We start from the raw sequence: 13,514 nt of genomic DNA on the forward strand, positions 1-13,514 counted from the left end.
CGTTCTGTTCGGGACGGGGAATGAAACATAAAATGGTAATAAATTACCATTTTACTTTTCATCTCTGGAGTTTTTTTTTTTTAAGTGGGTCGACACTCCTCCACTCCAACAGAGGAGCCGCCCCTGAGTTTCTCACTCGTCACGGAGTGAGATGAGGGTCAGTGAGACTGCTAACCCCACCCCACTTTGTGACGAGGTGCCACTGATTGACACTCAGCCCTGGGCATTTCAGGGCTTAAAACTGAAGCGCCCAGGTCTGAGGCAATCGGTGACACCTCCCCCTCATCACAAGGGAGAGGGCCTTGAGGCACTTTTGCCAGGCAGAGCAGGTCCACCCACAGGGCTGTGAAATCCACAGCCTGGCAACGTTCAGCCCAGCCAGCCAGGCACCAGCACATTTAGTTTATGTCTATCTCCTGGCTGCCTGACCTGAACAAGAAGAGTGGCTGTCAGGCTGACCCTTGCTCAGCCTGACTGATGCTTTTTCCTATTGGGGAAAAGGCGGGGAAGTGTGGTCCGTCCGGCTGTACGGACGGCCAAAGCTGAACCAATGCCACTTTTACAGTGACTTACATCTACGAAAAAGATTGTGTAAATTGGTGCATGAAGGAGTGTTCCACTCTATCTTAAGCTCACAACTTGCATTATTGCTGGGTTTTTTCCTAAGCACAACTTTAGTTTTCATTCCAGGTAAATATTTACGAAATATAATGCAAATGCTCTCCTTATGTGTTTAAAATGCCAATATGGACACAATTAGACTGGTATTACATCAATGCGAGTTATGCTTGTACTATAAAACATTCTGAACTATTTTTGGCCTTGTTCCTTCCCAAGTTTCAGAAAGTCAGCAGTGCAGGATGTCAAATAACATGGCCAAGATTGCAGAGGCGAGGAAAACAGTGGAACAACTTAAGCTGGAAGTGAACATTGATCGAATGAAGGTGAGCTTCATGATAGGATCATGGTTGTGTGACCATGCTCTGATAAGTCATAAATTTGTAAATCGCCGGTGTTTTGTCCTTAAAAAAAAAAGGGAAATGAAAACAAAAATGAAAGGGCTAAAGTTTTTCTTAGGATCTTGCATTGCCAGGTTTTCCCAATAAGAAGGCTGCCTAGTCATGATTCCACCTCATATCACTTTCTTCCAGCTTCTTACACGTCCTGCCTCTTTATCTCACTCTTGCAGGTTATTTTGCAGTCCTGGTTTCTTCCTTTATCACTGTTTGTAAAACTTTCTCTCTCCATCCTTTCTCTGCCATTCCCTCTCTCTCCCTGGAGCAAGTTCTGGTGATTAAAAATAAGTCATGGTCCTTAAAAATGGGTGGCTGGAGCCCACTACCTCCACTCACTGGCACAAATTAAACACTGCATGCAGCCTTCCACAAATAGAATAGGAAAACTGAATTTCAGCAAATGGTCTGGTGGTCTGGTGGCTTAGTGGCCTAATGCATCCACTGTAGAGACCTGTGCTTGACCTCATAGTCACAGGTTAAAATCCCGGCAGGTCCACTCAGCCTTTCATCCTTCTGAGGGTGACAAAATGAGTGCCATTGAGTTGGGTAACAATAAACATCTGTTATTCAGCGGCAAGATACCCTTGGGCGAACGTGCGTGTTATAAATACACGTTATGATATATAACATTCTTGAGAAACCCTCAGGAATGGCATCAAAGCCGTGACATTGAATGGGAGTGGGAATGGTGTGGGCACTTTAACCCTGAGGCAGTTGCGGGCAATAACATGAATGTTTAAGACCAGGTTCATGTAGTTAGGTGCACATGTATGCATGGATCTGTGTTCGAAGTTGGAACTCAAAAGGTTTTTCTTAGAATAAGTCAGAGAAGATGGGCAGCTAATCAATTTGAATGGTTGACATAAAGCAAAGATTGGGGTTTGAGCATTAAATTTCACGTATTTCATTATCGTTTTCATATGAGAAAAGGAAAGGCATTTCATTTAAGTCTTTCATTCTATCGGCCCTCCTACCTCCCTCCCAGAAGTTAAAAACTCAGTACACCCTTGGGTGTGGGAAACGCTTTTGCTACTGGTTGCATCCCGCTATTGCACAGTCTCTGCTGTGGTATATTTTAAAATTACCCCTTCGTTTTTTATTTGTGTTGGACCTCATTTGTTTTGCCCTGTTTTTATTGTGTGGCATTGGATGTCCGCGCTATTTCCCCAGTTACGCATTTCTTGCATTTTAAATCGTTGCATCCACCGCTTCCAGAGCGGGTCCCTGCCCGGTAGAGTTCGACATTGCCGCCATATTGGGGGGTAGGAAGGTCCGTTTTGGTCCATTTTGGAGCGCCATTTTTGTCATCGCTCTAGCCTCCGGTGGTCAGGTCAGCAGCCTACTTAAACGACTCATGGATACGCGCAGCGGTCGAGCGCAGCGGGAGCGCCGTTTGAGCGCCGGAGGTGCGCCAGAGGTAAGCCCGTTTGCGCCCTTTCGCGCCAGGTCGGGCGCAGGGCTTGGATCCTCTGCCTCAGTATGCATGCAACCTCTTGTGTATTCACGTCAGTCTCTATTAGTATTAAAGGGCAATGTACTCCCGACTTGTTACCATTCGTTAAACTTAGCCCGTGGACAATCCACGTGTACTCATTGTGCATTCGGGACTACAGAGAGTGATAAGCCGAGAAGCCCACGTGAACGGGACTTAAAAATGGCATTAATAAACTGTCGTTCATTGCCTAAACATGCTGTTGAGATTTCTTTCTTACTTCTCGACAAGTCCCTGGATATCTTGTTTCTCACAGAAACTTGGTTGAGCCCTACCTCAGACCCTGATATTGTGCGGTCGCTGCCCCCTGGGTATCTGATCCAGCACAAGGACAGACCTGTAAAGATGGGGGGAGGGGTTGCTATCATTTACAAGGATAACATTACATGTCGTTTACTTGAGTTTTCAATTTCGGATAGCGAAAGTGCACATTTTGTTATTTCAACTTCCCCAGCCACCTCCTTCTCAGGCTTCCTGATCTATCGCCCCCCCGGGCCCTCTGGGGCTTTTTCAGGAAAAACTGGCTGAATCAGTGATGGATGTAGCCACCACTGTCTCTAATTTTCTGGTGCTGGGGGATTTTAATCTTCATTTTAATAAACACTCGGACTGGGCTGCCTCTGAAGTTACAAAGGATCTGGGTAGCTATGATTTAAGCCAAAAGGTATTATATCCTACTCATTTGAACGGCAACCTTCTGGACCCTATTTTCTGTAACATTCCTGGCCTCATTTCCGAAGCCCCTGTCCCGGTCCCCTGGTCAGACCATATGGTGGTTCCTTTGAGTTGGAAGATGACTCAGTCTAATTCTTTTTCAAATCCTCACAAAGGGCTAGCTAGGCATTGGTCCAAGCTTGACCTATCTAAATGGGCAAACATCCTGAAGCATACTGAACCCTCAGTCCATCTGGACGTGGAGAGAGCCAATCAGGAGTTCAACCTATGGATAGAGCGGTCCTTGGACAGTCTGGTGCCCAAAATACCGATCACAACTAACAAAGGCCTCACCAAGCATCCTTGGTTTTATCAAGAGCTGAGAACTCTAAAACAAGAGTGTAAAAGGGAAGAGAGGCAATGGAGGAGAGAATTTAGTGGTGAGAAAAAAAGCAGATACAGAGCGGCCTTAAAGAAATATAGGACCGCCCTGACTAACACCAAATCTGCTTTTTTGCCAGTAAAATCGAGTCCTCTGCCAATGCTCCCAGGGAAATATTTAGAATAGTGAAATTGCTGACTAAAGTCCCCGATCCGCGGCCTGATTCGGATGAAGCAGGCAGGCGATGCGAAGAATTGGCGATCTTTTTTTGCACCAAGATTAAAAAGATCATTGATACGTTCCCCCCTTTATATTCACCCGACTTTCAAGTGTCACCTGCTAGTCAGAACCAATCGGACCATCCCAGGCTCTCCTCCTTCTCTCCTTTTAGGGAGGATCTTTTGCCTACTTTGTTGAGTACCATAAAGAGTGGCTCCCCGTGTGATCCCGCGCCGATGAACACCTTAAATGCAGTCTTGCCGACCGTTAGTAAATCAATTGCGAACATGGTGAATGCTTCTTTGCAATCAGATATTGTGCCGAGAGAATGGAAGATAGCAATGGTCAGGGCTTTGCTTAAGAAACCTAGTCTGGATCCAGGGGATTTCTCCAACTATCGCCTTATTTCTTTACTACCGGGCATCAGTAAACTGATTGAGAAATTTGTCAACTCACAATTAGCTTCCTTCCTGGAAACTAAAAATTTGCTTCATCCATCGCAAACTGGGTTCAGGAAAGGGCAGGGAACAGAAACAGCCTTGTTGAGGGTGGTGGAGGATGCCAGGAGGATTCTGGACGATGGTGGCAGCGCGGCCATTATCCTCCTGGACCTCAGTGCCGCCTTCGACACGGTTAACCATCATATTCTGGTTTCCCGTCTCAGTAATGTGGGAATCACGGGCAGGGCTCTTAAGTGGCTGGAATCCTTCCTCGAGGACAGATTTTTTAGAGTCTTTGAGGATGATTATTGCTCCGATTCGGTTCCATTACAGTGTGGGGTTCCGCAGGGGTCGTCCCTCAGCCCCACATTGTTCAATGTGTACATGGCTCCTTTGGCGGAGATAGTGGCCCCTTTCGGGGTCCAGCTGGTGAGCTACGCCGACGACACTCAGCTGGTGTTCTCTCTGAATCAGTGTAGACAGTCTCCGCCGCAGTTGCGTAACTGTTTAGAAGCTGTGGCATGTTGGATGGATCAGTCCCATCTTAGACTGAATGGCGGGAAAACTGAGCTGCTGTTGTTGGGACGGCGGGCCAGTTTTGACAATGCTACCTTTTGGCCTTTGTGTGTGGGGCCGGGCCCCACTCCTAAACCAGAAATTAAAAGCCTTGGGCTCTGGCTCGATGCGGAACTATCGTTCAGAACCCAGGCCAGGAAAGTTGCTGCTACCTGCTTTGGGCTTTTAAAGACCATGCGAAAAATTCTCCCACAACTGCCGGAAAGGGCCAGAAAAATGTTAATACAATCTCTGATCCTTTCCAGGATAGATTATGGGAACGCCATGTATTTGGGAGCGCCAGCCTCTACGATTAAACGTCTTCAAGTCGCCCAGAATGCGGCGGCAAGACTTCTAGTGGGCGTTAACCACCGCACATCAGCCAAACCCGCTCTTAAATCTCTCCACTGGCTTCTGGTGAAAGAGCGGGTCTCTTTTAAATCTTTGTGTCTGGCACATAAACTCTTCCATGGGAAAGGCCCTCCCATTCTGGAAAATCTGGTCATTCCCTATAAATCCCCCCTAAATCTTCGGTCTAATGATCAGAGTTTGGTAGTGGTCCCTCGAATTAAGAGATCGCGTTCTGGGGGGCGCCTCTTTTCAGTAAATGCATCCAAACTATGGAACTCTCTTCCTCTGGTTCTTCGCCAGGAGCCGTGTTTGCTTGTATTCCGGCAGAAGTTGAAAACCTGGCTTTTTCCGAGGACATAGAGTCGCGCTTTGGGACTAGTTAATGGTGCTCCTTTTGTCCTTGGGTTACCCTTTGTTGAGCGCTGGGATGCTTTCGAGTAGCCATGCGCTATATAAGAGACTCTTCAATTCAATTCAATTCACAAGTGGCTTTCGTGAATGAACCAGTCTAGTCCAATGCATCGTCCACTAGCTGTGGGGTATTCGGCAATGGGAGCTGTAGGGATTGATGCTAGCATTTTGCAAAGATCTGTAGGAAATGATGCAAGACACTGAATCATGGAAGAGCATTTACCAATGGTGCAGGAATGCATGTGGTGTGTTTAGGATATAGAGATTGATGTAGCTAGGAAAGCTGAAGTAAATACTGAAGAGTGCTTCAGGTCCAAGTACTGTAGGTAATTGTGCAGGCGTATGGGGGTGGCGTGGAGCTGTGGAGAATGTCCAGCCAAGAGATCTGCCAGAAATGGTTCAAGAGAAATGGCGGTTGAAGAACTGTGGAAAATGGCAGAGAGCTGTGGAGTGTGTTGCATCTGTGGAGAATGATGTAGCTAAGGTAGCTGAAGGGAACAGCACAAGTGTACTGGAGGTGGATGTCCTGTGGCCATGGTGCAGGGTTGCAAGGTGTGCTGGAGCTGTGGAGAATGTTTCGCTAAGAGAGCTGAAGGAAAGGAAGAGTGCAGTGGCGGCTCCTCCGCTAAGGCGAAGGAGCTTTGCCCCACTGCACTCGGAGCAGTGTAAAAGCAAAAATAAAATTATAAAAACAAGAAGTCATTTCTGCTAATATCATTTTAGTTTCAGTATCAGTCAAGTTGGGCGGGGCTGGGCTGGGCTTCCGTGAGGTCTGGGAGGTGGAGTGGTTGCTGCACTCCAAAGTGAGCATGATTGCTTGGCCGGCCCTCTCAGGCAATCCAAACAGTAATACGCACTCTGCAGGTTCCCCACCAGGCTGCAACACAGCCTGGTGGGGAACATGCCCAGCCTCCCATTCCCCGTCTGAGCGCCAAGCCACGGTGCTCAGACCAATCACAATGCTACATTGCAGCATTGTGATTGGCTTAGGGCAGGGAACCTGTGTGTTTCCTGGTTCCGGCAGCCACAGAAAGATGACGAGGGATGACAGTCGTTATAGAAAAGGGTAAACCCAAAATCACTGGGACCTGGGTGAAAGGCAGTATATAAAGTAGTGGTCCCAGTATTATTACATCAAAAAGTGTAAGAGACAAACTTACAAAACCATATAAAACGGAAAATCAAGCAATAGCTCTACTTGAGCTGCAGTGTTGTTTAATCACACTGAAGCGATGATACAATTTTGAAAAAAACATTTAAATGATCATATTTAAAAACCATAATTAGAGTGCCCAAATAGAGAGGTGAAAAGGAGTGGATGGTGACTCAAGTGAGGAGGTGAAGTACATAAAGACAAGTAATAGTGATTATCACAATCAAATTGATTAGCATGTTACTCAATGCCACAAGCAAATAATTACAATAAATCATATAGCCATGTACGACAGAAAATCACAGTAAGGCAAGTACTGTTGAAGATACTGGCATCGATGATGTGTCGACGTTTCGACCCCTTGATGTATGTAGGTTCTTCTAGCTTTACTAGCGGGGTCTTCCTCAGGACTGAAGGGAAAGTGATGGGCGGAGCACGCGGGAGTTAGATTAAAAGGGGATTTGTCATGTCCGTTGTTAATTAGAACAAAGGCATATACATGTATTAGTCACTGTATTTACCGTAACTGGAGGAAAATGAGACCTATCACAAACAAATTCTGTCAGGCCGGGTGGGCCAGAGGGCTCCAAGAAGATGCGGGAGAGAGTGAAAGACACCTATAAAAGTAAAGTGTCTGTCAGTACACCTAAAGTCAATTGGGGTTAACATAAATTAAGAGAATGCCCAATATGGAAAGACTTACTCAAAAAGGAAATAAATCACACATATCTGGTCTGTGGCAGTTCTAATTAACCGTACTGTTTAGAAGTCCGTGGTCATACAACCGTAAGTTGTTGTCTTTACCAATACCCTGCTTGCGTCAAACGGGTTATTCTAGAAACAAAAAGTCAAAGGAAAAAAGAATCAATGCTGGAGACAGGACCCTGTCTACACAGTAATCAATGGGGTATTAAATCAAGGGAAGAAGAAAACTACCCCCGGAATATTAATGTTGTTGAAAGGTTGCAGGAAATAAAAACAACATTTGTCACCGCGTTGACCGGTGAATTTTTTTTTTTAATATAGCGCGATTCTGCAATTGAAAGGTCAGGTCTGAACTACGTTGCAGCGCGGAAGTCTCTCAAACGGTACGCTTGAAAAATGTGGCTCAAGCGTGCATCACCTACTGTTACATTATGGTAGGATGGGTATAGATAATGAATGGGCAATATTCACCGAGTTGGCCGATGAAAGAATGCGCGATACCACAATTAAAGCTCGATTTGAAAAAGATTACCACAATGAAAGCTCGATTAGAATAAAATTCCAGAGGGGAGTCTCTCAAGAATAAAACGCTAGAGAATTGCGGTGATAACGCGTATCGCAAGAGGTGACATAGTGGTTAAATCCATACGGTAGACAAGTAGTAATTGGTCACCAAGTAGACCGGTGACGACTATTGTGGAGTCTTAAAATTAATGAATGGAGTTGTACTGTGCTGCATAGCGAGTCTCTCAAAGACAAAACACTCGGGAAGGGTCAGACGCAATCACCGCTATTGTCCAGGTGTTCGCCATGCAAAGGGACCAAGGAAAAAAATGATGCCTTGACCTCCGTATAAATGGAGCCGCGCTGTAGAACGCCGGGAGCCACGTGACACCCAGCGTGATGCATGCCAGTTGCCACTGCAGTATGACTGACATGAAGGGAAGAAAGGCTAAACTATTTGCTACTCATTGTGTCAGTGTCATTTATGTTACTCCCAATTGACTTTAGGTGTACTGACAAACACCTTACTTTTACAGGTGTCTTTCACTCTCTCCCGCATCTTCTTGGAGCCCTCTGGCCCACCCGGCCTGACAGCATTTGTTTGTGTGAGGCCTCACTTTCCTCCAGTTACGGTAAATACAGTGACTAATACATGTATATGCCTTTGTTCTAATTAACAATGAACATGACAAATCCCCTATTAATCTAACTCCCAGGTGCCCCGCCCATCACTTTCCCTTCAGTCCTGAGGAAGACCCCGCTAGTAAGGCTTAGAAGAACCTACATACATCAAGGGGTCGAAACGTCGACACATCATCGATGCCAGTATCCTCAACGGATGTATGACGTTACAACGCATGCTTTTACAACGCATGCTGTTACAACAAATTTTTTACAACGCAAATGCTGTGACAACGCAAGTCTTTACAACGCAAGTCTTTACATCGACTTGCAGTAGATGGCGTGCTAACATTAAAAAAGGGTAATTTACTATTCTAACTCCAGTCCACGTTGTAGTAGGGAAGGTGTTTGGATAGTAAACTACACTATTTTTAATGTTAGCACACCATCTAGTGCAAGTCGATGTAAAGACTTGCGTTGTAATGGCATGCGTTGTCACAGCATTTGCGTTGTAATAGTTTCGTTGTAATGGTAGTGCGTTGTAAAAGTTGCGTTGTAAAGGTTGTTCCCCTCCTCAACAGCACTTGCCTTGCTGTGATATTCAGTCGTACATGGCTATATGATTTATTGTAATTATTTACTTGTGGCATTGAGTAACATGCTAATCATTTTGATTGTGATATTCACTATTACTTGTCTTTACGTACTTCACCTCCTCACTTGAGTCACCATCCACTCCTTTTCACCTCTCTATTTGGGCACTCTAATGATGGTTTAAAATATGATCATTTAAATGTTTTTTCAAAATTGTATCATCGCTTGAGTGTGATTAAACAACACTGCAGCTCAAGTAGAGTTATCGCTTGATTTTCCGTTTTATATGGTTTTTTATGTTTGTCTCTTACACTTTTTGATGTAATAATACTGGGACCACTACTTTATATACCGAGGGATGACAGTGGCGGCGAGCAGGAGGTAAGTGTATTTTGTTTTGTACACATCCGACGGCTCCCCGTGCCCTCCTCCTACCCCTGCCTTTCCACTCTTGTTCCCTGCCAGCCGCTACTGGAAGAGCGTAAAAATACTGGCGGTGGACTGTGCTGTGGCCAGTATTGTGGGGTGTGGTGGAGCTGTGGAAGAGGATGTAGCGAAGAGGGCTGAATGGAATGATGTACACTGCACAGTTGTGGGACCGAGGCAGAGAATGGTACATCGGCACTAATTTAAATGATTTCCCATTTGTCCTCCACCAGGTCTCAAAAGCAGCTGCTGATCTACTGGCCTACTGTGAAACCCATGCCAAGGAAGACCCCTTGATGACTCCAGTGCCCGCTGCAGAAAATCCCTTCCGGGAGAAGAGACTTTTTTGTATAATCATATGATCCAACTCATTCCAATCTCTAGTTCAGTAGTTCCCTAATGGTGCTTTGATCTTAGTCTCTCATCAGATCCGAGCTCAATCTTTAGTGGAGGCTTTGAGCCCTACCCCGTAATTTTTCCGTAAGGACAGAACCACATAATACATCTGTGAATTCTGAATTCCATGCACTTACATTAGTGAGATACATTTTTCCAATGAGACGAACCTTGGTAATTGCCATCCTCCTCCCTTCCCATTTTTTAAGCAGGTGACATTAGGGTTTTAATCTCAGGTTGTTCATAAGTCTTTAGGGAGGTAGGACTTGTCTCCTTTTCAGAAGGTTTGAGCGCAGTCAATTGTCCAAACGCCTCCCTGCATATCTAAAGTAGGTTGGGGATGTGTTTTACATTGTATTATTACAAAGGGGATCATTTTACTGTACGTCTGTCCAAAACAAAGCATTTGAGAGATAACCACATTTTCATGCTTAAGCTTGGAAAGTATAGGGACATTGTAGTATTTAGCTAGATATAGGGCCAAAATAATTTTCTGTTTAACAACTAACGTTCCACACCTGACAAACATGCTTTCATATATCATTTATATACAATTGAGTTCTAATTTCTCTCCTATTACTGTTATTCCATTAAAATGTTTGTGTCATTAAATTCTGAAAGCCATACAAAAAAACGAACAGGAGCCACGAGTTTGAACTCAAACGTTAAACTGTATATTTGTGAAATAAATATTTTTTTCTTTGAATGAGCATTTTGCGAATGAACTATTTAAAGATGAGGAGGTAAATATAAAACTGCCTCTGAAACTGAAATCTAAGTTGTTGCCGATGGTTTTCTTAATACATATTTAACTCAAACATTGGTGCACTCTGTCTAAAGTTCATAAAATTGTTCCAGTAGGATCTGCCAGAAAGAAGAAGTTTTGAAGTACTTTTGCCCATGCATGGGGGATGGGTATGCAGTTAAGAAAGGATTATCACAGACTGCTCTTACGCTTTGTAACCTAATTTAAAAATATTGTAAACACTAACTAAAACGTGAAATGCTAGCATCTTCCGAGTAAGCTGTTAAATTCTGTGCTACCTCTGTTTGCAGTGGGATCACAATTGTGAGTTGTGAGATAAGCATGAACTTATCCCCCGATTTTTTCCCTGGTAAATCTCAGAAGATTAAACCTTCTCGAAGGACTAAGTGAAAAAATGCAAGAAATTTGGCTACATGTTGAATGAGGTGAGGTAAGTGTAGTGTCCTCCTCAGCCCAGGTGCATTCAGATGAATTACACCCCAGGGGAGCTGCAGTCAAGCATTCCTATATTCTTCAGCATACACTCACACACTGCGCATTACATCATACTTTCCGTTAACCACACCTTAACATCTCCCCTAATATTACGTACTTCCTGTTCAGAGTCCACCCAGAAGCACGAGGGTCCTAGTGCTCTTAATGTCAATGTGCTACATCTCCCCCTTTGTTAAATAAAAAAATTGTCTGACATCACTAAAATCAAATTTCTTCGACTAGTCGGCAAGGCGCTCACACTTGTTTGCTGAATCGGGTGATCTGAGGTGATCGAAGTCCACCCTGATCGGGAAATGGTGACACCACCTCCCCCCTGGATCAGACGTGCTGGTGGGGTAGCCCCATGCGTGGTTTCAGGACTTGACAAGTGCCGTGGTAGTGGTTTAAAATGTAATGTGTCCTTAGTGATCGATTATCCAGGACGATGTACTGTCACTATATGTCCCTTGCACGACACAACCTGTAAAGGATCAGTGGCAATAGGAGTGTCCGTTTTCCATCTTCATCTCTGCTTAACCAGTACCCAGTCTCCTTAGTCAAAGACTGTCTCCTGGGCTTGCAGACCCTAATCTGCATACGTTTCTATTTTCCTTTTCTGAGTCGTGTCATTCTCTCGAAACTTGTCAGTATTCATTGATCGGTCCGGGGTCCATTGAGGTAGTTTTCTTTTGATGGCTCTCCCAAATAGAAAGGCGACTGGACTCTCACCAGTTGTAAAGTGAGGAGTTGATCTATAGTCCTGGGGGGCCTGGAACATGACATGGTTCAGATCAATTCTTTCCATAGACGCTCGATGAATGACCTCCTTGAGGGTGCCCCTGAATCTTTTAACTACACCACTGGCTTGAGGCCTGGGGGGTGTACTTTTGGTGTTTGATGTTGAGTCGGGCAAGAAATTCTTAAAACTCTTTGCTATTGGAGGGCCGGACATTATCAAATTTGAGGATTTTGGGAATATCCCACATTGCAAAGATGTCATCAAGCCATTCTAAGACTTTGTCATGGGTTGTTGGAGATATGTCTCCCACCAAAGGAAAATGTGAATATTCATCTATGATTACCATGAGATATGTCAATTTCCTAAAGGCCCAAAAAAATCAACTGCAACCCTCTCCCAGGCATGGGAAGGAAGGTCAGACATTGCCACTGGGTGCAGTGTCACCTTGGGGGACAAACAACTGAAAATGTGGCACGTCTTCAGCTCCTTCTTGATTCGCTCCTCTAGCTGAGGGAACCACACTCCATCTTTTATGGCTCTTTCAGATGACCTGCTGTCCTAGGTTTCCAGGTATGACCCATTCTTGAGACTCACAGCATAACGCACTCTTTGGTGACTGCTAACTCATCCAGTACATTTTTGAACTTCTAAAATTCAACAAGATCTGCAAGGGGACGGGTTCTTCTTCTCCATGATTGCGTGGTAATACGTTCTTTGATTACGGTCCTGGCTTTATCTCCATTGGTGGCAGCAATGATGCGTTCCACAGACAGAGCCTCTGGGGTGCAGGATCTCACAATGAAGTTGAGATATGTTTCAGCCGTCTTTTATGTTGAACTGTGACAATGTAGCAGCACTTGTGAAAAGTAATCTGCTGGATTTTAATCCTTCCCCGGTTTGTGCACGATCTCATAGTCCTACTCTTGCAGGCTTAACCCCCACCTCTCAATGTAAGGGGGCATCTTAGCCTTTGGGTTTCCAAAAATTGTAAATAACGCCTGGCAATCTGTGATGAGAGTGAATCGTTTTCCATAGAGGAATACATTAAAATGTTCACAGGCCTACACCACACTCTTGTTCTCTGGCTGAGAGTAGGCATGTTATGTCTCAGACAGGCTTCAACTGCCATAGGTCACAATGTGTCTCTGAGAATTCAGATGGCCATTGTGTTGAGCAAGGATTGCCCCGAGTCCTACCGGGCTCGCATCAACCGTTATTTTGGTATGTAACTTGGGGTTGAAGTAGGCCATTACAGTTGCATTGTCAATTGCATATTTATTGTCTTTGACACTGTGGTCGCAATCCAAAGACCACTGAAATCATACATTTTGCTTTTTCAAGTCTCTTAGTAGGGCACTCACTTTCTCAAAGTTGTGAATGTATCTTGTTCAATAACTGACCATGCCTGAAAAGGATCTCAGAATGGGAGCCTCCTGGGGGGAGAATGGATGACTGCTTGCACCTTTCTGGGTCTGGAGCCATTCCCCCATCAGAGAATATGTGACTACAAAGCTTGTGTTTGGTTTTGTGAAACTTGGACTTTACGGTGTTCAGAGTGAGACCTGCATGAGCCGGTAACTGGCGCACTTGGGTACGGGGGTTTGTTGTGTTCTTTC

General features: G+C 44.8%; 1 protein-coding gene across 5 annotated transcripts in view; it reads left to right on the forward strand.

The window, feature by feature from the left end:
• GNG8 (G protein subunit gamma 8) overlaps window positions 1–10,625 on the forward strand; it is a 72,444-nt gene extending 61,819 nt beyond the window's left edge. For 3 of the 5 annotated variants that reach the window (XM_085627960.1, XM_085627959.1, XM_085627961.1), the window contains 3 exons: window positions 838–944; window positions 8,419–8,514; window positions 9,757–10,625. In XM_085627960.1, the coding sequence (XP_085484086.1) occupies window positions 861–944; window positions 8,419–8,514; window positions 9,757–9,885 (309 nt within the window). In that variant the 5' untranslated portion in view covers window positions 838–860 and the 3' untranslated portion in view covers window positions 9,886–10,625. The remainder of the gene's footprint in view (window positions 1–837; window positions 945–8,418; window positions 8,515–9,756) is intronic. The other 2 variants (XM_085627962.1, XM_085627964.1) reach the window with 1 other exon arrangement.
• The last annotated feature ends 2,889 nt before the right edge of the window (window positions 10,626–13,514 follow it).

The sequence above is a fragment of the Triturus cristatus genome, chromosome 9 (assembly GCF_964204655.1).
Source record: "Triturus cristatus chromosome 9, aTriCri1.1, whole genome shotgun sequence".
Lineage (NCBI taxonomy): Eukaryota > Metazoa > Chordata > Amphibia > Caudata > Salamandridae > Triturus > Triturus cristatus.